This window comes from Falco biarmicus, chromosome 13 (assembly GCF_023638135.1).
Source record: "Falco biarmicus isolate bFalBia1 chromosome 13, bFalBia1.pri, whole genome shotgun sequence".
In the NCBI taxonomy this organism is placed as follows: Eukaryota; Metazoa; Chordata; class Aves; order Falconiformes; family Falconidae; genus Falco; species Falco biarmicus.
Genome location: NC_079300.1, coordinates 28,809,290 through 28,836,727, shown reverse-complemented (window position 1 = coordinate 28,836,727; position 27,438 = coordinate 28,809,290). Strand labels below are relative to the sequence as shown.

The window sequence follows — 27,438 nt, the reverse complement described above, 5'->3', positions numbered from 1 at the left end:
TAACCTACAGTTCACTTGAAGAACTGGAAGTTACTCTACAAGAAAACTTTGCTATATACAGAATATGAAAGTTATTGAGGCTGAATCAATGGATCACCACACATCTTCCTGAAATACCTTGTTCAGTCCTCTTAAGCAATGTTCAACTCAAAATAAGCTGGGGTGGAATGGATACTTGTGTTAAAGGTGGCAGCGGGACAATATAACAAGTCTCAGGCACTAGTTCTGCAGGGAGGGAGGCCCGCAATCCACCTTGTCTTCATGTCAACTCCAGCCCAACCACCACCACCACCAATCTGCACGTTCAATACACTGGGCAACGTGAGGGACCAAGCTTTCACATTAGATGTAATAGAAAAACATTCTTTACTCTGCAAGTGTCTTTACAAATATATATTTATATATTTAAGCCCATTTCAGGCCATAAAAGCCCATAAAAAAACAACCAGTACCTTTTTGAACAAGAGAAACTGCGATCCAGAAGTCTGAGGTGAAAGACTCCCACACAAGGGCTGCTTTGGCGCTTCTCTGAAGGCCTCTATTAGCACATAAAACCATCTTAAAAATCACATCAGCCTTTTATCTGAAAGGAGGGGCACCATTTTTACCCCACCTTTTCTACTCTCTGTATGAGGTAAACTGGAATCACTTTTACATAATCACTTACTGCTTTGAAAAGGAGATATTGTATCCTGAAGACCAGCTTTTCCAGAAAACATTTGTGAATGGGTTAAAAAAGTAAGATGCCGCTTGTGGATCTAACCACAATGTGCTGTTGTCTCAAAATAGAAGAAGTTGATACTAAAAAGCTATTCCAGATACACACAAGTACAAACACTAGAGCTGGTCAGAAATATTCAGTTTCAACATTTTAAAAAGCAGGGAAATTTTTCTGCAGTGTGGCTTCTGCATTAATTTCCCCCATCCTCACTTTTCTACCAGTTCCATATACCCTTCAAAAGAATCACGTGTCTGTTGTAAGAGTGCAAAGTCCATCCAAATCTTGTGTTTTAAGTTCACTATCACTACACTTTAAAAATCCTGATGGCAAATAAAAAGGTCTCGATTTAACTTAGCAAAAGTGATATCTAGAAAATATTCAACATCAAGAGGTCTTACAAAAAACTTCAGACTACTAAGGCATTCTAAGGCACAGTTTTTGGAAGAAGTGCTTTCTCCCTTTGGTGTTGCTTTATACACATCACGTGTGTGAGTCCAAGTGATGCATGGAGCTGCAGACGTATGCCGTGCCTTCTCCCAATCAGTGAATTAAATCATCTTCTGCAGTTTCAGACGTAGGCTCCCAATGCTGCATGAAATTCAGTTAGACATTGCACCAGCTGCTGAAACTTGGGTCTTTCTTCAGGATCTAGGGCCCAACAGCAGGCCATCACAGCAAACCTGGAAGACATGGGAAGGTAAGCTAGGAGACCACAGTCCCAACCTGCAAGCGAAAAACAGCATTCCCAAAGAGCGGTGGGGCATGGAGTCACATCCCGCTGGCGCCGGGCACACGGGGGGTTCCCCAGGGCTCAGCGCCGGCACCCGTCCTGCTGCGTGTCTGCACCGCCAGGCTGGGCGAGGGGAGCGAGTGCCCCCTCAGTCAGGGCAGGGGGCACCCAGCTGGGGGGGGCTGAGCTGCTGGGGGGCAGGGGGCTCTGCGGGGGGGCTGGGCAGGCCGGGCCGAGGGGCCGAGGCCAGCGGGTGAGGGTCGGCAGGGCTCAGCGCCGGGCCCTGCCCGTGGGGCACAGCGGCCCCCGGCAGCGCTACAGGCTGGGGCAGGGGGCTGGGAAGGGCCCGGCGGGACAGGGCCTGGGGGGGCTGGCTGGGCCGGCTGGGTGGGAGCCCCCCGTGTGCCCAGGTGGCCAAGGCGGCCAGCAGCGGCCTGGCTCGTGTCCCAGGCCGTCTGGCCAGCAGGGCCGGGGCAGTGCCCGTCCCCCTGCGCTCGGCACCGGTGCGGCCGCCCCTGACTCCTGGGCTCAGGGTTGGGCCCCTCAGGGCCAGAGGGACATGGAGGGGCTGGAGCGTGTCCGGAGACGGGAACGGGGCTGGGGAAGGGTCCAGAGCACAAGTGCTGTGAGGGGCGGCTGAGGGAGCTGGGGAGGTTTAGTCTGGCAAGGAAGATGCTCAGGGGAGACCTTATCGCTCTCTACAACTACTAGAAGGAGGTTGTAGGCAGGTGAGGTTGGTCTCTTCTCCCAGATAAGAACTGACAGGAGAAGAGGAAATGGCCTCAAGCTGCACCAGGGAAGGTTTAGATCTGATACCGGGGAAAAAGTCTTCACTGAAAGGGTGGTCAAGCATCAGAACACGTTGCCCAGGGACATGGTAGAATCACCATCCCTGGTAATGTTTAACGAACACACAGATGTGGTGCTTAGGGACATGGTTTAGTGGTGGACTTGGCAGTCCTGGGTTAACAGTCGGACTTGATGATCTTAAAGGTCTTTTCCAACCTAAATGACTCTAGGATTTACCACTAGAAAAACTGCTGACTGGAGAGAGAAAAGGAAGCCTGTATCTTCTGATTTGCTATGCTGTACGACTCCTCCAGAAGGCAGATACCTGGGATGATCAATAATGTGCTGTGATTGGAAGTGCTGGTTTGATTAAATATACAAGTCAGAGGCAACCCCGGAGGAAGCAACACATAGTTCATCAGAAATTGCTCAACTATTGTAAAAGTATAGTTCAGTGTGTTTCTGCCATAGGTTTATGGGAAGGGGATGTGGAAGAACATGCGAGGCAATAAGTAGCGCCTGTGCACTTGCATCCTCCTATACCATGAGGATTATGAATAAACACCTCAAGCCCTACCATTTAACGCCACTACACTTCTCCATATTCTTGCTGAGAGAATGGAGATTCCCTCTGCCTACAAACCTCATGGCTTCCGACACTGCAGCCCCACAAACACCAAGCTGAAAACCTCCGGCCCCTTTGCCTCCCTCCTCCCATTATCAACCCCATTTCCTTATTTTGGCACATAGGAGAAGAGCTGGGTCAGGATAAGGCTGGCTAACATGCCGATTACAAAACAGGTATTTTATCTGCTCTCCAAAAACATGCACTTACAGTTCATCAGGGCAGTTGATTGGCTGAGCTATTCGATAGCCATCCTTTAAATAAGCGGCCATCTCAAAGGGGTCGATATCGACATACGGAGTCTGTCCTAAAGTCATCAGCTCCCACAGCGTTACTCCAAAGGCCCACTAAAAAGACAGAGCATGCAGCATTAAAAGAACATGCTGAATTTTGAGCACTCCTTCAAGAGTTCCACAGAATCAGTCATAAATAAGACTACACAGAGAAAGAAAGCTTTACATAAATGCTATATACATATCCAAGTTCAACATGACAACGCTTTGTCTTTGAATAGAGACAATTAAGAATCACAGAACAGGTGTTGTGTTGAACTAAAATTAAACTCTGTGCACTAAGATTTAAATTTTTAAAAAAATCATGTGTTTACTGCATTTTTCTAGTATGACATTTCAAAACACTTGCATCTAAGGAATATTAAGCACTAAACCACTGTTCTAAAAAAATTAACAATTTTATATTACATTTTACCTCTTCTACTACTACACCAAATTCCTCAAAAAAGGTCTGTGAGATTCAAAGCTTCAGAAGAGCAGACTGAATGAAACCATTTTTTAAATCAAAGTAATCTGTAAATTTTGAGTCAGAATTATATTTTGCTCACAAGTAGGACTCACGGGAAAAATAAAGATTTCATCTAAGTAAATCTGACAGCTGGACCAGCATTTAACACATTCAGCTGACAATACTTGCCAAAAGGAGCTTAAGATGATGAAAAAAGTAAATCAATGAATTCACACGCAAGCAACGTACAAGTACAGTGATTTACTAGCTGGTATCAAGAGGCCCAAGAGAGAAAACATAGATGGTGGTGATACTGCACACTGATGAGTCACTGCTGAAGTTACAAACACTGCAAACATAATGATTTATTACAAAGGGGCAGAATTCAGCAAGCCTCGAAAGATTCTTGGTTTTAAACAAAAGAAATCCTGGCCCCTGGCCCCTGCCCCCCTCCCCCCCACGAGCCTTAAGGGATGCTGCCAGTGGCCACCGATGGGAAGCTCAGAGCTGGAGAACTGCAGGGGCCCAGATGCAGCCCCACTCTGAACAGCCATCTATTAGCAGTGTGGTGCTAAGGGGAGGACATCCTTTTTATTTGCAGGTAAGAAAAATGCCGAGGGACAAGTGGTGGTGCACCTAGAACATGACAATGAAGGGCAAGTCAAGCAAAACTACTTTGAGAATATAGCTATTGCTACTGCCATAAGTAGCTGCATGAACACTACATAAGGAGATGCAGAGCTTCATGTCCAACAGAGGGGAAAAAACACAGAATTAAAATCCAACAGGAATCCTGTTTTGTTTTTCTACGCTTTGGCTGACTGGTAAGTATTGGCAGAGGAAAAGCACATTAGGAAAGTTTCAAGCCAGCAAAACCACTTTAAAGAAATGCATCCAAAAAGCAAGCCTAGAACACATGCCAGTTGCATCTTAACAGACACCACCTAAATTGTTTTTAACAGATTTTTATCCCCGATAAGTTACGTGCAATTGATAACTAGATTTGGTCCTAGCAAGCAGACAAAAACATATTACATCACATTTGTGAAAAGTGTCCTGGTAAACGCAAAGACAAGGATAGTATTTTCCACATCCAAAAACACAGTCTGTTTTTGCACACTGCAAAACTCATACAGTTCTTAATTTCGCATATGTAGCTATGTATCGGAAGCTGAGTTGCATTTATCCCTATATAATGCAAAAAGGAGTTCAGTGTTAAAATCATGAGAAATATAAGTTGAAGCACACTAGAGTTTTCTGAAACGGTTATGATGCTGAGGTTCCTTTATCTTAATAAAAGTCTGCATTTCACTGCCAGCGTTATGTAAGTTTTCATTTCCAAGTTCAGTATTACAAATGGGGAACACTTTTGGGTTCTCAATTAAAAAAAAAAAAGACAGCAAGTAAGAATAAGAAAGTCAACATTTATTTGACCTCATTTAGTACTATAAAACATGATTTTACAGGCAACTTCTATTTCCTGTTCTATGTTCAAGTTTGGTGTAACACAGAACTCTACACATTTTCCAGTGAGTACAGAAGTATTTCTGGAGCAGAGCTGACTCCTTTCCTATCTTCCTTTTTTTTTTTTTCAAATGTGGCTTGAGCACTAGTACAAAGACCACAGCAATGAGGAAAAAAACCAACAAGGACTCTCAAGAGATTTTCTAAACTAGCACATTTTAGGGTGCAGATTACAATCTCTGGATGTAACCATGTTAAGGAAAGTATCATTACCAGAAAATACCCCCTTCGCAGGAAGACACAGATAAGTGCAAGTGGTTTACCATTAATTAGCGCTCTAATTGCCACCGGTTGATTTTAAAGGACAAGCTCTTGTAAGCACAAGAACAGTCCATTCCGATGTGTAGGAAGCTGAGCAAGCACGGCAGAAGGTGCACTGACTACGCTCAGACACATCAAGGCAGGAAAGGGAGGGTGGAACCAGGAGAAGGCTACTCCAAGAATACAGTGAGAATCCATCAGCATGCAGGGATGGAGTCTGGAAAACCAAAGCTCGGAGTTAAACTACCAAGAAATGCCCATAGGAGGAAAACATTTAGGCTGCACTAAAGCCAAGCGTATCAGATGGGATGCATCCAAGAATGCTGAGGGAGCAGGCTGAAGTCATTGCAACACTGCTTTCGTCATCTTTGAAAGGGTACCGCAACTGGTGGAGGATCCTGACAACCGGAAAAAAGGCACTCTCTTGAAGAGATGGGCTCCAGGGAACTACGGGCCAGGTAGTCTACCATCAGCTCCTGCTCGCGTCAGGGAGCACATCATCCTGGAAGTCACCTCCATGCATACAGAGCACAAAGGTGTCCAGGAAGAGCCAAAGTAGATTTATCGAGAGGAAACTGTGCCTGACTAACCCGACTAGTTCTTTGAGAAGACAGACTTAGTGGACACAAGGTGAGCAACAGATGTTCACCCTGACTTCAGCAAGGCCCTTGACATCATCTTTCATAGCATCCTTACAGCCAAATTAGTGAGATGTTGGCATTAAATGCTGTACTCAAATTGCTGTTACCAGCAGTAGTCATCCAACTAGCAGCCAGTTACTAATGGCATGGCTCAGGAATCATTACTGTTTTATCTTCAGCAACAACCTGGGCTCTCAGGAAGTTCATGGATGACACCAATCTGGGCAAAGTGGCTGACAGGCTGGAGGACAGCATTCTGCAGAAAGACCTCAAGAAGCTGTAGAAATGGGCTGACAGGAACCTCTAAGTTCAAGGAAAGCAAATGCAAAGCCCTGCATCTGGGACGGCATAGCTCCACGCACCAGGCCTGGCTGGGGCTGACCACCTACAAAAGGGCTTTGCAGAAAAGGACCTGGGGGTCCTGGGAGACAAAGTTGAACACAGCAGCAGCTTGCCCTTGAAGCAAAAAAGCCACCTGCATTCCAGGTTGTATTAGCATGTGTGTAGTCAGCAGGTCAAGGCAAGAAATTCCTTCCCTCTTTATCTGTGAGACTGCAACTGAAATACTCTGTTGTAGACTCTGGATCACGCTCATTCCAATAGCGGACATGTCCCAGTAGAGATCGCCCACTGAATTTAACTGCCTTTTCTGCTAACACTACTGAGGAGAACAGGGTGCAACAGACAATTTTGCCATGCAAGAAGGGCCTGCTTGAGCTTTGAACTATCTGCCACAAGCAGCAAATGAGGGAATCAGGTGTATAGATGCTGTTCTGGACAAATCACTGTTATCTAGTCAGTGCCATGATTCCCCAATAGCTGAAAAAAAGGGCAGGGAGGTGAGTGGGAGGATGGTGAGGAATCAACAAAATACAATTTACAAAGTGTAAGAGGGGAAAAAACCCCAAAACCAACTTACCACGTCACTAGCACTGGAAAATTCGTTATTAACCAGGCTTTCCAGAGCCATCCATCTAACTGGTCTGTTTTCATTATCTCCAAGGCAATGGTAGTCCATAGGAAACAGGTCTCGAGATAGCGCGTTGTCTGTAATCTTAACCTGAAGTGCATCGTCAATGCTAATTTCAAAGAACAGAAGTATTTAGCAAACTTGGCATTACATTTTACAGAAAATATTTATACTCAACCTGAAGTTTCAGACTCAGAATTTAATTGGGGAATGCTAATCACACTATCAACATTTCAAAGGACTAGCGTTCTTACAGATGGAAGACACGCTTACTCTGTGATTATCAAATATTATCAAAGAACGTATTTATTCGGTGTTAACAGACAAGCACTAGAAAAACCATTCTTAGATTAAATAAAATCAAACATTTACAAGTGCAAAAAAAATACAGTTAAAGCAAACAAACTCACTTAAATTATTTCTGCTCCCTTGAAGTTCTCCTATCAGGTCAATTAAACAAATTTTAGCTGTAATGTCTGTGTGGCAATAATGAACCAAAGATTTAAGCAAAACAAGATCTAGTAATATCTTGTTAAAGCAACCAATATTATTTGTGGCCTAAAAGCTTGTCTCTAATCAAGCAATCAGGTAAGATACTATTTATTCTCCTCAACATGATTCATTCTGACTGTTGTCAGAAACAGGATACTGGCTAAGGGAAACTTAGTTTTAATCAACAAAAGATGACTCAAAAAAAGCACACGGAGCCTACTCATTTTTCTCCCCTCTGTGATGTTAATTCATATTCTACTGAACTTAAGTGTGTAATAAAGTTCAATATTCTCATAAACAGCTGACTTCAAAAATATGGGTAAGATGCAGGCTTTAACATCTTATGACAAAACCCCAAATATTTGGGTCAATGGAACTGTAACAAAATGCCATTTGCTGCCTTTTCATCTTGTCAATTATTTATTTTGATGAGAAAAGATAGAAATGCTCAGTTTGTGTGTTTTCCGCTTCACTATCTCAAATACCTTCTTATTTATCCCATTTCTATGCATTTTCAGGACAGTTCATTGGACTCAAAATTTATAGACCAGGAAATTTCCGTATCTAATCACTCTTCAGAGTTCAGAGAAATTCCTAGACCAGTCTATAAATGAATACAATACAAAGGGTAATTTCCCAGTGATGGGAGAGCTCTGACTTGTGTAATTTGTATGTCCACTCTAACTGGGCCCAACTGTGCCACGGGCACATGAGACCCAAACTATTTCCTCCCATAACAAGCCTGCTAAGACCACTGCAATCCTGGCTCTCTTCCCAAAATTAGGGCACAGGTACATAGGTCTGACACACTTGATATCAATTCCTCCCAGCCTTTCACCTCACAGGAACAGACCTGGGGAACAAAGGGGTGCAGATGAACCAAAGCCCTTCAAGGGATCCTGGCTACTGACACCCCCTTTCTCTTGATAAACCTAATGCTTGCCCAGGATTTCTTGTACTGCAGCACAGATGAGCAGATGCACAGCTCCTGCCTGCATTTCCCACGCAGAAGGAGCACCTGGTGCACTATGAATTGATTTTTATTGCTAGTACTCCAGATCACATGTATGGTAATAAATTGAAATCTGAACTTTGCCACAGGAAGGCAAGGAGTCAGGCAGTCTGGACTGCCGACCCTTTGCACAGCAAGGGCACTAGGCTATTGATTTGCTGCACAGAAATGAGAGCCTGTCGCAAGGTAATTTCCCTGGAGCACTGTAAGATCTTTGTCTCCTGCAGTACCACTTCTTCATCAACATGTCCACCAGAGAGGAAACGAAATAGGAACTGGGGAGAGTGTCTCTCAGAAACTGTCAAACTGAGCACTCTACGTAGTGCAAGAGCCAGGAAAGATTCTGCTGGACCATCTTGTTCAGAAGCACAAGGGACGGCTTCAGTGTGGATCTCAGTGCTCCCTCTGTCCCAGCTTTGCTACACCGCCAGTGCCTGGTGCCAGCAGTGCCAGTGTAACAGGTGCAGTAGTGCATGAGTGCTTAAGTGTCTCCCAGCTTTTTTCTCTTCGCCTCCCGGCTGCAGCATCAGGAGCTTTGCTGGCCCTGGCTGGGATCTTTGAAGAACTGGCCCAAAGGCTGCACCTCAGAGGATAGAGTGACTTTGTAGACAGAAACACAAGGGACAGAAGTTGCAGCAGTAGCAACCCCTGACAGCCCTGAAGGGCTTGGCAGGGAAGTCAGGAGCAGAATCTATCCTGGTGTGGGAAACGTGACTCATTTTCCTATTAACTGCTGAGCCAGACATGCAGAGCTCTAACAGACACCAGCAGCATGGCCCCAAGGCGGACCATAAACTAGAAGTGCGTGCTGTCCATGAAAAGTGCAGAGATAGAAACTGGGCTTCCACTTCAAGGACTATGTGGGAAGAACCAAAGCAAACCCCCGTCAAAAACAGGTTCAACAACCATGCCTTGAAGATATTGGAGGGACTGAAGCCTTCAGGCTCCTAGGAGTCATTCCCAAGGAAATACGGAGGCAAATACGGAAAAACACATTCACAAAGGTGGCAAAAAGTTGAAAGAGATGGAAGCCAAAGAACAGGAACTGAGACAGTAACCCACGCAACTCCTTCCCAGGCAACTGGGGAACCTGAAGGTTCGGGAGCGTGCTCCAGTCTTTACACCCTTGCTCTGGCAAAAGACAGGACCTGAGAAAACCCCACAGGTGCTTCTAAGGGAAAAATCCTCTCAGATCACATGCCCCAAGGTCATCAAGAAGATGTGGGCAGCAAGTATGAGAAATGAAATAGTTAATAATATTTTCATAAAACAGACACAAGAAGAATTGAGCAGATAACTAGACCATGAGGCACTTTATTTTCTCCCCAAAAAATAAATGAAGCATCATAACCGAAGGAATGCAAGACATGCATTCATTCCACGTGATACAATGATGATGCACTGTTTCATAAATGAAATTTTTTATGATAAAGCAGAGCTTATCAAATCTCAACATCACCTCTAATAGTCAATTTCAGATTAAAGACTTTATCAGTAGTTCAGTTACTTCATTAGAAGGTACTTGTACTACACAGCTCTGGGGTATAACCCAGAGGTTGCTTCTTTCTGCTTTTCTTTCATTGCTAGTTCAGTAACAAACTGGTGCATGTCCTTGGGTGGTGGCACAGAAGAAGTGTCTCTCCAAACGAGGAACTTGGATTCAAGGCTTCAAGCATGGCCTTGAATTCTAAAAACTAACTGTTACTCAAATTATGATGTTATCTGCAGATACCATAGAACTACTCAGGACTAACTGCCCCTTTTGATATTTTCACATGTTTAGTTAAGTTTAAGCAGAAGGCTGTATTTTCTGGTTCCCCTTATTAGGTATTAAAGCAGATGGAGAATGAGCACAGCTGGTGGTCTCCAAGTGGTTTAGTTTATAGAAAGCCACCGAACACATCAGTCCCTACATTTTGAGGGTGTACATCAGTCAGAAGATGATCTCAAACCCTACTTTGGCATTCCTACCATTACAAAGTGCATTCATATCTAGCCATCACTTGACCACTAAGAAAGCTACCAACGAACAAAGTCATTAAGCCATTTTTTAAGAAAAAATGAAGAAAAACAACTTCATACAAAAATCTAACCACTGATAAAATGCCAAAGATAATCCATGTTTTTATTAAAGCTTAAGGGAAGCTTTAATATTTTTCAAGCCTTTGAAAGAGTGACAGGCAAAACCTAGCAGAAGTATTTAGAATGAGGATGTTCTGCTTCCTTGAAAACCACGCCTTCCGGTTCACCTTATTTTTAGAGGAAAACAGAATACTTACACACAGTTTCTAGCAGCCAGGTCTTTGTGAATGACCTCCCGTCTGGCCAAATAACTCATTCCACAGGCAATCTGAATAGCCATATGTACAAGATCCTGCTGGGAAATTGCCTGCAAGAGCACAGAACAATCACTGCAAAACTGCCAGCCCAGCACCTGCAAGGTTAGTGTTTTCATTGTATCCTACTACCCTCTCCCCTCACCTTCAGCAGCTGATGCTTTCTAGTAGCTACAGACACTAGCACCTGTTGAAAACTTATGAAGTCTCTTTATTCTAAACTTTTTTTTTTTTTTTACATACTAGCGGCAAATTTTTCCAATGTGCAACTGCCTCACTGCTACACAGCTTTTCCTTTGATTAGCGGTGAACATAGGCAAAACCGGTCAATTTTATCCTTCTTATCACATTTTTTCAGTTTGTTTCCCTGGGAACCAACTCATTTTCAGGCAGCAGAGCACAAACAGCAGTCAAAATTCTTGTTGCTGTCTACTGCTGAAAACTAGTATCAAAGGCTGTTGTTCCATCTACTTTTACAACTTCACAGTCCTATACAAACTAAACCCTTGCATCTATACCTTGGGTTCCCTCTTCCATTTCTACAGCGTTTCAGAAACTTCAGTATGCAGGTGGACACACTGAAGCTTCAAGACTGGGATTAAAAGAAACCAATTAAAACAGTAATTAACTGGTTTCTTCATTAACAGGTTGTTATTAAGAACAATAGCCAGGTGTTATTTCAGAAAACTTGAGAGTTTGCTTTAGGTGTTTGTAGAAAAGTTCCATCTTAAAAGTAGTATCTAGGACACCAAATGTCCCATTTTTTGATAGCTAAATACACTCGTACCTAGTTACTAAGAGGCAACTCCTGTGTTATGTAATACAGATTATAAATAGTGTTTCCACCTAAATTCTTGGAAAGGGATATTGGTGCGATGCAAAGGTATTTATAACTCAGATTAAGCAGCAAAACAAGTCGAAAGATCCTAGCAGCTTATCAGAACTTGTAAATTAACAGAGGTAAGTGGCTCTTGCCAATTTGAAATCTGGTACATAACATGAATAAGGGACAAATGCTGACCTCAGGAAACAAGATTTCCTTTTGTCTAGAGACAGAAGTCAAAACAAGGTGAAGCTGAAGAAAAGACAAGGTAATCCCAGTAAGAGGGATACTTTTCCTCCATATACACATCCATCACTAAACACGTATTCAGATTTTTAAAAGTAAGCAAAGTATGTTCTCATCTAGGAATATTTTCTTTCTCACTTCATGAAATATATTCAACAGGTTCCATTTAAACACAGTAAAGCTATGCATGCTAAAGAGCACCCACAGCAGTAAAAAGTAAAAAAGTTAAATAAATCCAGTTATTTTACTTCATAGCAAATTTACAGCAGGACACTAAAAGTTTAACACAAGTGCTTTATGCTTACTATAAAAATTAAAAACTACAGTAAAGAGATAATCTGTTAATTATACCAAAAATAACCATCAGTAAATCTGAAATTTCTCCATACAGTTTTCCTCCGTATATTCTAACTTAAACCCACAATCATAAACTATTTTCTCCAATATTTTTTTAAGATGTAGTGACATACCATACTATTGTAATCAGAGTTTAACTCAGCTTCATGCCCTCTGAACATGTGTGATAAATACAGCCAAGAATGTTTTCCTTGTACGAGTCAAGACAAACACTTGCTAGGGATCCTGCTTGCCAATTCTCTCATTGTCACAACAGCTGAATAGCACAACTATTTATTTTAAGGCACATACACAGATGACAAACCAAGTCTAAGTTTAATGGGCAAGAAGTCACAGATTTCTGAGTGTACCTGAGGATTGTTGGCCTCTACCAGCTTGCACTGTCGCAAGAATAGTTTAAGATTCCCCCAGTTCATGTATGGCAGCAGCACCATTGGTTTCTCTCCCTCTTCTATACAGACGTGAGTGATAGGTAGCAGATTCCTGGAAGACAAGGAGGGCAATTCCCGATTTTATGAAACTGAAATTTCTTAAGAATCTTCTAGATCCCTAAACATAGCAAGTAAAAGTAATTCAGCGTTGAGGAAAAGCATTTACTCTTGCATTATGAACTGCAGAGCACAAGGTCTCCAAACAACTGAAGCCCTAGACTTTTTTTTTTTAAGGTGAGATATTTGAGCACTCTCCTGTTAGGAAGAATGCTCCAAACTTTGCTGCTTGGTATAAAAGGGCTTAAATAAGTTTCTGTGAATACAGGTTGTCATTTATATTAACCACATATATATAATCATTTATATATCCTCAACTTGAAAGTGTATCATTCTAAATGCAACTATAGGTACAAAATATATAGCCCCATTACAGTTTTTTTAAAAAAGGCAAAACATCATGTTTGATTTACTTCAAAATGACAGAGCAGAAAATTTTAGGTTTGAATCAACTAAACATTAAATTGCACCCAAAGCACAAAAGTATCTCAGGAGTTTTATCATAGGTGTTTTAGAATCACAGATCATTTAGGTTGGAAAAGACCTTTAAGATCACCAAGTCCAACTATAAGCCTGTAACTGTCAGCTCCACCACTGAACCACTTTAAAGGTCCCTTCCAACCCTCCTTAAGGCTCAGATAACCCCCATACAGTAGAGCTGCTAAACATCTTACTATAATATCACCATATATATTTGTAGAAGCTTGAAAGAAGTTTCATGGAAAACTGAAACTATATGCAACTTTTTTAAAAAAGTTTATCCTTCTATTGAAAACCTATTAGTAGTCTCCAATGAGTTACAATGATTTTTAAAAGGGAACTTTGAAATTTCCTGTTCTTACCTGAAGACATTCAACAGTCAGGTGTCACATCCGTGAGCTCTACCTTTGATCAACATAAAGGTCCCAGCTTTACAGGCAGTGTGCAAAAGAAAAGCTTTTTGGACTATTTAAGGAGTTTGACTTGTAAAAGGGAGGATTAACAGCTGATTTTGAATGACAGGAGGGGGGGCTGTTTCATTTTGTTTTGATTTGAAGTATGTTTCCCTAAGAACCTGCTAGTCCTTCTAATACAATGATGTATTTTAGGCCTTACCTTAATTATAACTACTCTTAAAAAAGCAAGGCACTGTATAACTAATAATTCTGCTTGAACTGTTTTCACTTCCTTCACATTACCAGTAAAAAAAGATCATTTACCAGTCCAGGGAGTTGATGAGCACAGGCTTCTCCTTACTTGCATCCTTGCCAGTAACGAAGAGCTTTGAGGCCAGTTTCAGCCTTTAATCCAAGCTGCAAAACTGCCACTACCTCAAGCTGCTTAGGGCATCAATTTAAAAAATTTAAGCCATCACCCAAAAAAAACCCATGCCATTAATTCTTAAGGAATAAATCCCATCAGTGATGTTATGATGCCATATCAAGACAATACGTGTGCAAGAGTCCTAAAAAGCATTTCCTTGTGTTCACGTAGCACAGTACCTAATCACCATACTTGTGTCATGTAGAAAGTTATGAACAAAACAGACTAGTAAGTTAGCTAAACTGACAATGAACCTGCATACATACTCTCGTCATCACTAAGACCCCACCACACTTAAGAACTAGCCTGTGCTAGAACCAGCATAAACCAGTACATAACTGTAGCACCTTTTTCTGTAACAACTAAGAACATACAGAAGAAATATCTACCCACATTTCACTGTGAGGACGGGAACACCAAAGACTTTCCCCATTTTCCCACACACTCCCACCATTAGATTTTACAGACTGCGTAGCTAGGAAAAAAGCTTATAAGCACTCTTTGCAATAAGAAGCATATAAAGAATTCTGTATTAAAGTTGCACAAAAATTGTTTCAGCTCTTTATGGCTTAAAAAAAAGATTTCAAACATACAAAATGTTGAATTCTGAAACAATTGTTTCCTTTCCCCCTAGGGAACTTTAAGGACAATTATTTCAGCTCACACAGATATAGTTCTGTCTATAAACACTGTTTAGCTTACCTGTGATGAAGTCCTCTGAGTTTACAGCTTTCAGTCAGCATCATTGTCACCTGTACCTCTGAGGCTTGATCTAATTTTAAAAAAAAAAAAAAAAAAAAAAAGAAATAAAGAAACAGCAGATATAACTTTGGAAACAAATCAACATATTAATTAAAATTTGGTCCAGATTTCCAAGTCAGTTAGGTTCATTTGAGCACAAACAGAACTTGTTTGCCTACTTTTCTAAAATGGAATTTAAAAAACCCCAAACGAGTAAGCCAAGTTCTAGGGCATATTTCTGCTTAAACAAATCAGGTGAAGCCAAAAAAGGAAATAAAACACACTACAGGTGCTGACAGACTGAACTTCTGCTACTTCCTGACAGCTTCTGGGCAGGCACGAACTGCCTGCGCTGCAGCATGGACCACATCCTGACACAGGGCCAGTGCTCCTGGAAGAAGGGGAGCATGCCATGCGTTTCCCAACAGTGCAGATGTGCTCAGAAGATGCCGGTTTGTTCCTGAATTATCAGTATAGGCTTCTGCAGTTTACTTCTACATAGGTGGAGACCATTTATTTCTAGATTTACTTATTTACTTGCTCTCCACTTGACACTTGGCAGCTTTAAAATTGTTTGCTGTTCTCTTCCCCACCTTTCAAAAGAAAAGTAGAATCACTGCTGCAGCTAAAATTCAAGCATCTGTGGCAACTCCAGTAACCCACAGCAATCACATCTACTGGGCACAAGTGTTGCCTGTAACCCCTTCCTCACAAGGAATTCTGTTTGGCTCCCTGCCTCTGGTGGCAAGAAGGAACAGTGAAGCTTAATGCGATGTAAATCAGAGCCCTCACAATCCCACCCTCCTCATATCTGGGCACATTTTCCATCCCTCCTTTGTGCTAGAACTAGTACCGGTGTGCCTAGGCAGCAAACTGCCTCACAGGAGAGAGCCCAGCAAAGGCCCATCAGCTTTCCTTGCTGCATTAGGATGGATTTACGTATAACAGACGAATCACACCAACGTTTTACTGCCCTGGGAGGAAGAAGAGAACTCATTTGCTCTTTTCGCTTCTTCACGGTCTTACCCTCCTCCCTATACCAGCTCTGCCACCCTTTCCTAACCGAACTTTAACCCTGCAAAAGAAAATATGACTTTTGACTGAGTTAAGAGCCAATGTGGTCAGTGCCGGTGAGCACAAGGTGGGGAAAGAAAGCACAAAGGCCAGAGGGAGAGCATGGTCTCCCCACCATGGCAATGGCAAGCTCTAACCATACTACACAAACTGACATTTAGCTTTCCAGATCTGCTGGAAGTGAAGACAGCTTCAGGCACGCAGGTCCTGCCTGAGGAGGGTTCATCAAAAGAAATCACGCAACTCAAGAAACTGTGAGCTTCATCAGCTGGATTGAGAAGGTTCCCCTTAACCAGAGAAAGGAATGATATCCCAAGACAAACTACTCCAAAGGCTGCTTACCACCCTGGCTCAAGAGAAATTAAGGAGGCGGCATGCCTTCCTGAATGCATACAGGCACTATAAAAGGAGGAGATTGGGAAACAGAGGTTATAAATGCAGAAACAGGTCCCAGCCAGAGGCACTGAACCCTGAGCATGCTTGGAAACCCCTAAGAAGCATCGCTGCCTAGACCCTGTACAAGCTGGAAGGACAGAGACCACCAAAAGCCAAAACACGGTGCTCTACAGAAGTCCAGAGAGTGAGGTGCCACTATATTAGTGGCAATTATGGCTGCAATATATTATGCAATGCATCAAAACAGTGCATTTCCTTGTATTTGATAACAAGTACATATGGGGGGGGAGGGTACGGACAGGTTCTTGCAGTGCAGGAGACACTTAAGTAATGGTCAGCTGAAGCCTCTAGTTTGCACTCCAACAGAGGCATGAGAAACAGCAGGTCCTACCTACTGTGCAGCAATAGCACTCGAGTGTTTCATATTTGATGAATTTGATACATAGGAGACAGACTTCAAAAAGCTTGTAAACAAGAAACAAGATACTGTATTAAAATGAAGTTATATAGGCATGAATGGCTGAAGCATCCAACTTATAAAGGGCAAGAAGCATTAAAAATAGAGGTGTAAAAACATATTATAAGAAGTTAGAAGAACTGCCAGCAGGCTACTAGTACACGGCTTCAGGTTTAAATACATTGACTACTACAACTGAAAGTCCACAAGCTCTTCAACCCAGCACATAATGAAGGGAGGAAACAGATTAGTAGATCTGAGTTTAAACTCTTTGGCCCTGTGCTCGCGTAACTGGTTTGCTTTTAGTTATAAGAGCCACCATGCAATAATTTGAAGCTCTAAATCAAAGATTATTTAAGACTGGCTTTAAAATCTACGGAACAAGTTAACCTGGTCTGGACAATGCACCTATTCATCCCTTCACGCTAACACTGGGAGAGATTACACTCTTCTGCCGATGCCTTTCCCTTTCCATCACACAGAGTGTTTTTCAGCAGGTCACTGTTACGTTTCGTTATTATTTTTTTCAGCTCAGAGACACTACACTGTAGTTGTTGAGCACCCAAAAGCATGATTGACTCCCATTCAAGTATATACGGAAATCAAAATCTTATCTTGTGAAACAGTCCCAGCATCCGTATTGTGTTTTCTTATCAATATTATTTCCTTGTTTTCTGTATGGAAAAAACTTACACAACACCAACAAATTCAACATACTCGGAACAAACAATAGCAGTACAAGGCTAATCTTCCTCTAACTTAGACCAGTGCCAATTTAGAACCACCACACAATTTGATTATTGTGCTTCTGTACTAGATATAATTCAAAACAGAATATAAATCACCACTTTGAGTAATTTAGTCAAAAGTGGGTAAAAAAGGCATCAAAATAATGCTACGGCAACAGTCCCCACTGCAATCAGACTTCCTTTTAAGGCCATTTTATTTAGTTACACATCAAAAAGTACATGTAAACAAACTATGTCACATTTGGTACATTATAACCACTTTTCAAACATCCAACAGACAGGTTTTCATAGATTAGGAAGACTGTGACTTTGGTAATACTTTTATTTTTAAATAATTTTTTAAAAATTATTATTATTTAATTAATTTTAAATAAAAAACTGAGGAATCTGACCATCCTGCACTGAAAACCCTTAAAAGCAATCCAGAAAAACCACAGCATTTCTGGCTTCGGTATCACAAACAGGCAGTCCCAGAGCAAAGCCAGTGACAGCCATGACCCAGCAATTCCAGCTCGCTGAGACTTTTTCCAAGGACATATTAAGGTGAATCCCACAAATTTCATTTTCCTGCCTGGGCCAAAGTGTAATCCTGTGCTGACACCATATATCAATCTCTAAGCATTACACGTAAGCACACACACGTGGGCACTTTATTCACAGAATTGTTTGTATAGCCACACAAAACGAGACCTGAGGAATGATCTTGTCAAACACACAAGAAGGCCCACAGGCTTTTGCGGTTCACTTTTTCTGTACTGGATCCATGAAGTCATTTGATACGAACACAGCCACACAGCTAATGAGGCGGGAATAGGGAGAAAGCCTCCCACAGAGCCAGAAACCTTTTTAATGAGAACAGCACCTTGAAGCCATGACAGAGGAGGTCATAGTCTCCCACATATTAAATCAGAAAAACAAGCCCAAGTTTAAGTCAAACACTCCAGAGCAAGGTAACAAGGACTTGTTGCACAACTTTTTCAAAGCCCTAAAAAAGCTAAACTTCCCTCTGAGATACCAACACTATTTGTGATTAAGAATACATCAGTGGAGAACAACTCACACAGCTGCAGCCTGATGATCATGAGGTGTAACCAGGTCAGTACTACTTAGCCCTGAAAAACTGTCATATATTTTTCACAAGGCTATCACACACCAACAGCTGAGTAACTGAACAGCAAAGACTTGAGGTCACATGAGCGAAGAGAAGGATTTAATACCCAGTAGTATTTCTAGATGTTCAACTAGGACCAAAAAAGGTCCAACTTTCAGCAAGTGCTTAAAAACAAAACTACTTGAGATGGATGTAAACTCATTCCAGAACTAGGAAGATGCTTTTAAAGCACTGGTTTTACCCTTTCTGTGCCAAGAACCTGGCTGTGAAAGTCTACCCTAAGGCACAGAGAAGAACAAGCTAGGATTTCAAGAAGCCTTGATACTGCTGCAAGTTTATCTCATGATATTATGTTATTTGTGTATAGCCAGGCACAATGGGGCTCTTGGCACTACTATTTTTATATAAAAGCTAATCTCTCCACATAATTCTGGCAAGTGTTACATGTGCTGAGGCCCTTCCTGGTTCATGGGAAGAAAGAGCACCTATTCGATTCTTACCAACTTCTCAAAGTCCATCTACAAAACTGCATTTTACAGTCCTTCTTCATCAAAACTCACCAGTCACATGAATCACTGCAACACTACCGTGAAAAAAAAAACATCTCTTAAGACGTTTTGCTATGACACTAACATTGCAGCAATTTGATTGCTCCGAGACTGGGCACTCATAACAACTGCAGAGCATCATGTTCTACATTCACTAGGTGGTAGTTTATCAGAAAAGAGTCACTCCACCTCTCAAATTACTTACCAGAGATGAAAAGCAGCAATTACCTGGATATTGCAGTGGGTTACCGATTAGTTGGATGGCTTTCAAGAATAACATTTTAAGTCAGACCTCCTAGAATCTCAAAATAGCAAAGCACAGCACTTAAAGACTTTAGATTGTAGCACAGTCACTGAAATCTGTTTCTTCAGACAGAAGACAAAGCAGAATCTTAAAAGCAATATAACCAAAAGTTTCAACACCGAAGTCGTTCCAGAGCCCTTTCACAGCCTACTATGGGCAGTAACACACAGCAATTTCTTTCAGCACTCCTATCAGAAGCAGCTCCACAAACACTGTAGCTAGGAAGTCTAAGGCTTCCAACAAACACATTTCCCAATAGAAACATTCAAAAAGCTGTTTTACCCAGAACTTTCTCACCTTTGGACCATTTGTAACATCTTGTTCCCACGCAAACTTCCTTCCATCTCATATTACAAGCTAATATCCCCTAACATCAGAATATTTATACAATCCATTTTCTATACGGCTACCTGTTTTCACGAAGCTTGTATTACCCTTATTATCTTTCAGACCTATGAGCTTTGCCAAATACGCTGTGACAAAGTCCACAAGCTCAAGTTATTGAAGGGTGAAAAGCACAGAGGCAGGCACAATGGTCACAGACTGTGTCCACAGGAACTGAGGTGTAGTACTAGAACTACCCTAAATGTTCCGCTTCAGGTAAGAAATGCTCCTAGTACCAACACATCCTTTTTAATTACAGCTACTTCAGCACAGCAATTAATTACGTACAATTCCTCCCGAGGCAGAATTCAATCCCAGTTCAAAGAGAATACATGCCTGAATACTGCTTTAACCCTTCTACACAGTCTTTGGGTTTTTTTGGAAGAAATTCAACCCTTAAAGACTACCCCCAGTTCATGCCTGTTGTGTATGACATTTTTAACGCTGCTAGCGGCCATTCTTCAGAACTTTTCTTCAATGCAAGGACGAACTGCTTCCGGAATGCAAGTAGTCACTATCCAGTCTGCTTTTTGATAATTAGAAAGTAAAATAAATATACAAAAATATTTATGCCTTAAAACTTCAAGAAGCCCCAACAGTTAGACAGTGAAAAGTTACTGTGGAAGCCAGTAGCGCATCTGCCTACCACAGAAGCGAAGGAAAACCACCTTGCTCCTGTTTGGCAGCTCTACTGCATATGCAAGTCTAGATAGATGCAGAGGCATTTGGGTAATAGCTATACTTTCATACATTAACCGCTATCTCTTTACAAGGCATCCATGCATCCTACGAAATTCTGATCTCCTATATGTCAAGAGTTACATAACATAAATAACAACGTAAGGTTACAACATAAGACACTGTGCTCAGTCTTGTTAAAATTTCAATAGAGCAGGATTTCTCCTCCGATCTTAATATCAAGGCTATTTATAATGAAATGTTTGTTTCCACACCACAATCGCAAAAGCTTATTTTCCACAGCAAGGCAGTTCAAATCCAAGCCTAAATTTGGTAAGTGATTCAACATGACATTGCTAAAACAGGGAATGCTGTTCAGGTTTTCCTACATTACAAATGCACACGCAATTTTAAATCACAGAGAAGGGCAGAGAGAAGCATGGTTTGGGAATACTGCTATTTCCCTACATAAAATACCACCAGAATCTAAGTAGCGGCAGTGAATAGCAACAAGTAAAAGGCTCTTTGCTTAGTAATCCATTGAACTTAAAACGAAGCCAAAAACATAGGTAAATGTCAAGTGAAACTGGGGCAGAGAGAAATTGCTGATTTAATGTTTCTAAGTCTATCTAAAGGGCAGCAGCTAGTAAAATTGAAATACAGGTAGTGATTTTAATTAAGTAAATGGAAGCGTACTGTAGATTAGTTTTCCCTCCTGCAGAAGCATAAGGAATAGTAAATCTTTAAATTATGGACATCAACCTCTGAAAGCTGCTACACAATAATTTTTTTGATGTATAAGGTACTATTTTAGGTGTCTCAGGGTATTTTCTTCATGAGCCATGACTGACAAATACAATGCATCTCTAAGCTGGTATTCAGAAATGTGCTACTTTACCCTAATTCTTTACATTTAAGTATCTTCCTTTATGAAGACACTTAAGAATTTAGCTGAGAATTGAAGCAGCTCTTTTCTTGAAAACTTTGTCATCAACCTTCTTCTACAGAACCAGGATCCTGTACTCTTGATAGTGGAAGGTTAAATACTTTTAACAATTAACTTAAATACTGTACATTTAAGTCATGAACTTAAACTTATAAATATTTTCACAAGGCAGCGCTTTTAAGAATGAGCTGCCCAGAATAATAAATTCAATGCAATTTAAACTGGTACCTTGGGAACAACTGTGTATACTCCAGGTTGTGGTATTCTCTATTTCTAACACAAACAAGAAACCCTTCAACTAGGTTAACACAAAGCTTATTATACACACTTCAGTCACCTAAGAATGCCTAAGGCTTTGCAAAGCAGGGGAAAGCTAAAGTTCTCAGGATCTCTACTCTTGCACCTCCTAACTGTGCTGAAGTCCTCAGGGGTCACCAGCTTGCACTTGGCCTGGTTCTTAAGCTGGCGAAAACAGACACCACGTGAATGAAGGCAGTAACAGGTCTGCACACTATGGACAGATAAGTCTCACTTGTTTTAACAAACAACATTTAACATCGACTAGGTTTCCTCATATCTACAACTCAGCACAAACCCACACTGCAAAGTGCATGTTTTGGCTCACAGTAGAAAAGTCCTGTGTACTACAAATACTCTGAGGGCAGCTGCAGTCCTGAGATGTACCAGAGGAATTCATGGTAAGGTCCTTCTCCCAAGCTTTCATTACAGCACCATGATCTATAGTCTATGTGGGTGTACTTTGAGCATCTCCTCTTAACTAGATTAACAATAAATAAAATTTTTTAAAAGTATAAGTTACAGGTAGCCAAGAATGCTGAAAGAGTTCTTTAGTGACTTAGGATGACATGAACAAAACTCAAAGCTTTGTTAAAGTTGGTAAAATGATGAACTCTTAAGAGTTAATCTTCCCTCACATTATGACTTTGTTTCCAGTGCTTTTCATGGGTGGTTTGGTTTTAAACACTCTTTTCTTGTATGTAAGAAAAAAAAAAAATCTTAAGTGGTTACAAAATTAAATGGAAGCAGTCAGATTATCCTGAACAGCACCATTAGTTGTTTTTAACAAAAACATACCTTGGCCAGACCATACTAAATGAGTCAGGGCTCTGCACAGCTCAAACTCACCGCGTATGTTCCTGGAATAACACAATTCCATTTGTTCTGCAAATAATCTTCTCCTTCACAGGAAAAGCACCATTATACAATGTGTTCTTTAAATCAAACGTGAAAATGGTGTGTTTTCTTCCTCTTCTACCATAAGAGGATCTAAAAGATTCACAGGAAAGTCTGCTTCACACCATATAAAGGCAGAAGAGATCTATCAATCACTGGCAAGATACACAACGCCAGCTTTGAGAAACATGCCAACCCAGACACTTCCCAAAGTTGAAGGTGATTGGAAACCTCCTATTGGAAAGGAATGTGAAACATTATAACTAAATAAAACAGTTCTACCATAGAGCAAGAAACACAATGAAGAAAGCAAATGCCAGCTAAGTCTCTCAACTTTCTAACAAAGAACTTATTCAGGTTGTGTTGATCACAGAGTCCAATATCCCAAATATAGTACACACATTTTTGTTCCTACTGCTAATGAGACATACATCCTTATCTTCATGAACGTCCACTTAAAGCAAGAACAAAGGCAAATTATCCACAGCAAAGTCTAAATGTGAAAGAAGGTAAAACTTAGGATGACGACTAGCAAATTAACACAGAGAAACTAAACTGCAAACAGAGAAGAACAACTAGATAACCAACATGAAGGATCTAGAGGAAGTATGAACAAGTGCCATCTTTTGCCCAAGGCTTATGATCTTTGTACTCTCAAAGTTATTAGACCTTCCAGAAAGCTACTTCTAATTTTGCCAACTGATACCCAGTTTTTCCTTTTAAGCTCTCCTCTTTGGCACAGAGCACCACACGTAATGGAAGACTCAGGCATCCAGAAGCACTCTGAAGTGTTAGATGATATAGCATTAAAAGAAAAAACCCAACAGTACAAATTAATGTATTTCATGAACATGCAGGTAGAAGCTTTGTCACTACCCAGGGCATGTTACAACTTTCCTCTGGAGTGCACTACAGTTAGGTGAAAGAAAAAATTCTTCTAGGGATCTGGAGCGAACTTCTGGCACGCTGGGATGAATTCTGCTTTCACACTGTATCTTTATAGAAGATGTGGTGCTCAGATTTCAACAGAAGCATCTCCAACTTTTCAGTCATATCAGCTTACAAGCTATGGAACAAGTAATCACGGAATCAGTTGAAAAGTACTTGAATGACTTCAGGAACGGTTCAGATGAAAGATCCCAAACAATTCTGTGGCATAGGAGAAGCTAGTCAAATAATGCTAAACTAGCAACTTCCAATCTATTTGCCTCCTGCAATGATGTTGCTTTATTAGGATCTAACTCGCCCTCTCAGAGTCTGACCTAACAGGTCAATCCCAGCTTGAGAAAATGGGGAATACAATACATTCCCAGAAACTAATCTCACACTCTCTGAATGGCCTCTTTCACTTAAAGAGTTTCTCTGGACAAAGGTAAGCAGGTCCAGACTTTCTCAGTTCTTACCTATTACCAATTCCTTTAATAGCAGATCACTTCAGAAGGGAGAATAAGTAGTAAGTCCAGAAAAATCAAGGCTTCTTGATTTCAGTTAGCACTCTTCTGTGTTTATAGTAATGCTCAACACCTTACCAAAGGGCTAGAAAACGTCAGGGAAGGAAAGTGGGAAGGGATGCTGCAGTTACTGCCATAACCAGTCAACCATCTTTGCTTTTTGATCCTCTAGGGAAAAGGATCAACCCCAGCGGGAGGTAACTAGATAGGAAAGGAGCAAACTGAGAAGGCTACAAACACACTCCTCTCAGAGTGGGAAATACACATCTAACTATTGTCTGATAAGCCTGTCAGCCACAACTTCCATCTTCTCCAGAATATGAAATGGGAGAACTGACATAACCCATCCTGAAAGGTTATGGATCCTATAATACATTAGCAACTGAAGGAGGAACCCAAGAAAGAAGAGACTCATTATGATAGGCACCTGCTGTTTTATCTATGGCACGACCTTTCTTCACAGATTTTCCCAATGAGCAATTTTTCTCTCATTTATCTCTCTGAATTCATCAAATTCAGAAACCATTACTTGAATGGCACAATAACCCTTGACACCTTTCCCAGTACAGGCAAAGGTCATCTAAGAGCCAGCATACATGTGCTGCCCATGGCACAAGGAAGCCTTCCAGTGCCATGTATACTACTTGTTGGGCCTTCTGAGGCACGTCCAGTGGATAAACATTACCCCACTAGCTTCACCACCCTGCACAATGCAACCCCGCCATGATCAGCAGCTTGCAATGGTAACACCCAACACAAAGCCACTTGCATGCCAGTACACCGGTGTTATGCTGCAGGGGGGAAGGCATTGATCTGGTGACACAGTAGACAATTGCACCAAGGTCATATCTAGACAAAGCTCCCAGGTTGAGGGGAGGGGATTCTCCACCTCTATTCTGCCCTCATGAGACCCCACCTGGAGTACTGCACCCAGCTCTGGGGTCCCTAGCACGAGAAAAACACGGACCTGTTAGAGCTGGTCAAGAGGAGGGCTGTGAGAGTGAGCCGAGGGCTGGGAACACCTCTGGTATGGAGAAAGGCTGAGAGAGCTCAGGTTGTTCAGCCTAGTGAAGAAAACACTCCAAAGAGACCGTACAGCAGCCTTTCAATACTGAAAGGGAAAGGGGGGCTTACAACAAAGACTGAGAGACTTTTTTTTATCATGGCCTGTAGTGACAGGACAAGGGGTAACAGTTTTAAACTGAAAGAGGGCAGATTTAGATTGGACTTAAGGAAGGGTTTGGGTTGTTTCCGTTGGGGGGCATTGGGTTGGTTTTGTTTGGGGTTTTTTGTTTGTTTTTTTAAGGTGAGGGTGGTGAGGCACTGGCACAGGTTTGCCCAGGAAAACTGTGGATGCCCCATCACTGGAAGTGTTCAAGGTCAGGTTGGATGGAGCTTTCAGGAACCATATCTAGTGAAAGATGTCCCTACCCATGGCAAGGTACTACTCCATGATCTTTAAAGGTCCCTTCCAACCCAAGTGATTATGATTTTAATATGAAATTCTAGTTTGGGCACAAGTGTACTGATCATATTTGCCATGTCTAGGTGTTCTCCTTCCAAAGGGTTTCTTCTATTGGCAATACCAGCTTTAAAGCCACAGCAACCACCCTAATGTCAGAACAACATCACAAGTTTCTCAGGCTCTGATCCTGGTAAGAAAGAGGTGGTTTTCCACTCAAGAAGGTTATTCTTCCTCACAGCATCTGCCGAAATAATTTTAGTTCACATTACCTGAAACAACCCACGCTCCTTCCCCATGATTTTCTGTCATTCAGGGTACCACTGGACTTTATTTTATTAATTTCAGAGTGTACAAGACAGTTCTGGAGCAGCTCATCCTTTTTTTTTTTTTTTTTAATTTGGGGGGAGGAGGGGATAACTTGGCTATACAGACAAAGCCTTTTTACCTTGTTTCTCCCTTCCATGGCCCTCAGCTCCTTTCTTGCCTTCAGCAACAGAGATACTTAAGTCAGTTTAATAGTTCTCATATCCATCTCACTTTTGTGGTCCTGCCCTACTCCTATGTTTGTGCCAAAACAGCAGTGTGTGTGGTCACAAAATGAACAAGATCAAGGAAAAAGTCTGGTTAAGAGAATTTTTGCAGGGTTGTGGGTTTTTTTCCCAAGCAGATTAGATTCCCAACTTATTACATGACCCAGCTGCACACACAGCTATCACAGCCAGGGTACGAAGATCAGGCTGCTTAATATTAGCACTGCAAATGAAACGCTCTAAGAAAGTGGGGATGTTTACAGTTATTTTCCTAGCAACGTTCTGCGGCCCAAACCAGTATTATTTCACAGGCAAGTGTCCCGCAAAATCTATTATAAGCTTTGTCCATATAGATCCTTTTTAAAGCTGAAAAATTCCCTACAGACAACAATTACATGAATACCATTACTCCCTTAAGACCATCCTCCAGTTCCACTGCAGCCAGAAAATCCTTCCCTCGCAAAGGGAAGGCTAGAGAAATCAAGACATGCACTGTGTCAAAGATAAAAGCCACTGCAAGGGAGAAATGCAGCTTTAAGAGTGGAGTGAAAACCCCACTCTGGTAAAGCAGTTAGATAAATGGTGATGGGAAGCAGCTAAATTAAGATCTGTTTTCACAAATGTTATCTTGTCATTTAATCCAGTGCTATAAAAAGCAAGCATGCTTGAGTAGTGCTGTACAGATGTCAAATTGCCCTAGCTCACAATCATTTTGGGGCTCACAAGAGCTCTAGCATTCGTTGACTCTGAATTGGGGCAGAGAACCACCAAATATCACAGTGAAGGGGAGCACAGATTAAGGTAATACTGGTGAACGATGCCCAGGTTAGACTGCCTCATCAGGAGCACCAGGCTCACATGATAAGGGATAAGTCTTTGGGGAACTGTCAATAAAATCAAAATGACAGAGCTGTTAAGCAAGGAGGAGCAACAGAGAAGGACAGAATTCAGACAAGTTGGCAAAATAATGGAAAGAAGCATACTTAGCATACTTTTTGGGGTGGTGGTTTGTTTTTTTTTTAATAGAGGACTCTGCTTCTTGCTAGGAGTCACTACAGGAAAATGCTTGCCTTTATATAAGGGGACCATTACTTTCGTTAAGGCTGTGACTACTTCTGCAGACACTGTTCTACTACCACCATGCTAAATGTTAGCTACCAACATCTTCCAAAGGGGACAGCATATCTACTTTTCACAAGTCCCCCCTGGACTCAACAGGGAGAGGTGCTACAGAATGAAAGCGTGCCATCTCAGAGGCACTCCTGAAGAAATAATGCAAGTATCTTGTGACTACAAGAGTTAACTGTCCCTCTGAATCTAGGAATGCCCACGAGGATGTGCAAGAGGAAAGT

The 27,438-nt window shown here is 41.6% G+C and overlaps 1 protein-coding gene across 2 annotated transcripts in view; it reads right to left on the bottom strand.

The window, feature by feature from the left end:
* Positions 1–349: 349 nt before the first annotated feature.
* RYK (receptor like tyrosine kinase) overlaps positions 350–27,438 on the bottom strand; it is a 65,334-nt gene continuing 38,245 nt past the window's right edge. For both annotated transcript variants that reach the window (XM_056358735.1, XM_056358736.1), the window contains exons 10-15: positions 14,761–14,830; positions 12,619–12,751; positions 10,786–10,895; positions 6,952–7,111; positions 3,076–3,212; positions 350–1,401 (exon numbers count right to left, since the gene is read on the bottom strand). In XM_056358735.1, the coding sequence (XP_056214710.1) occupies positions 1,290–1,401; positions 3,076–3,212; positions 6,952–7,111; positions 10,786–10,895; positions 12,619–12,751; positions 14,761–14,830 (722 nt within the window). In that variant the 3' untranslated portion in view covers positions 350–1,289. The remainder of the gene's footprint in view (positions 1,402–3,075; positions 3,213–6,951; positions 7,112–10,785; positions 10,896–12,618; positions 12,752–14,760; positions 14,831–27,438) is intronic.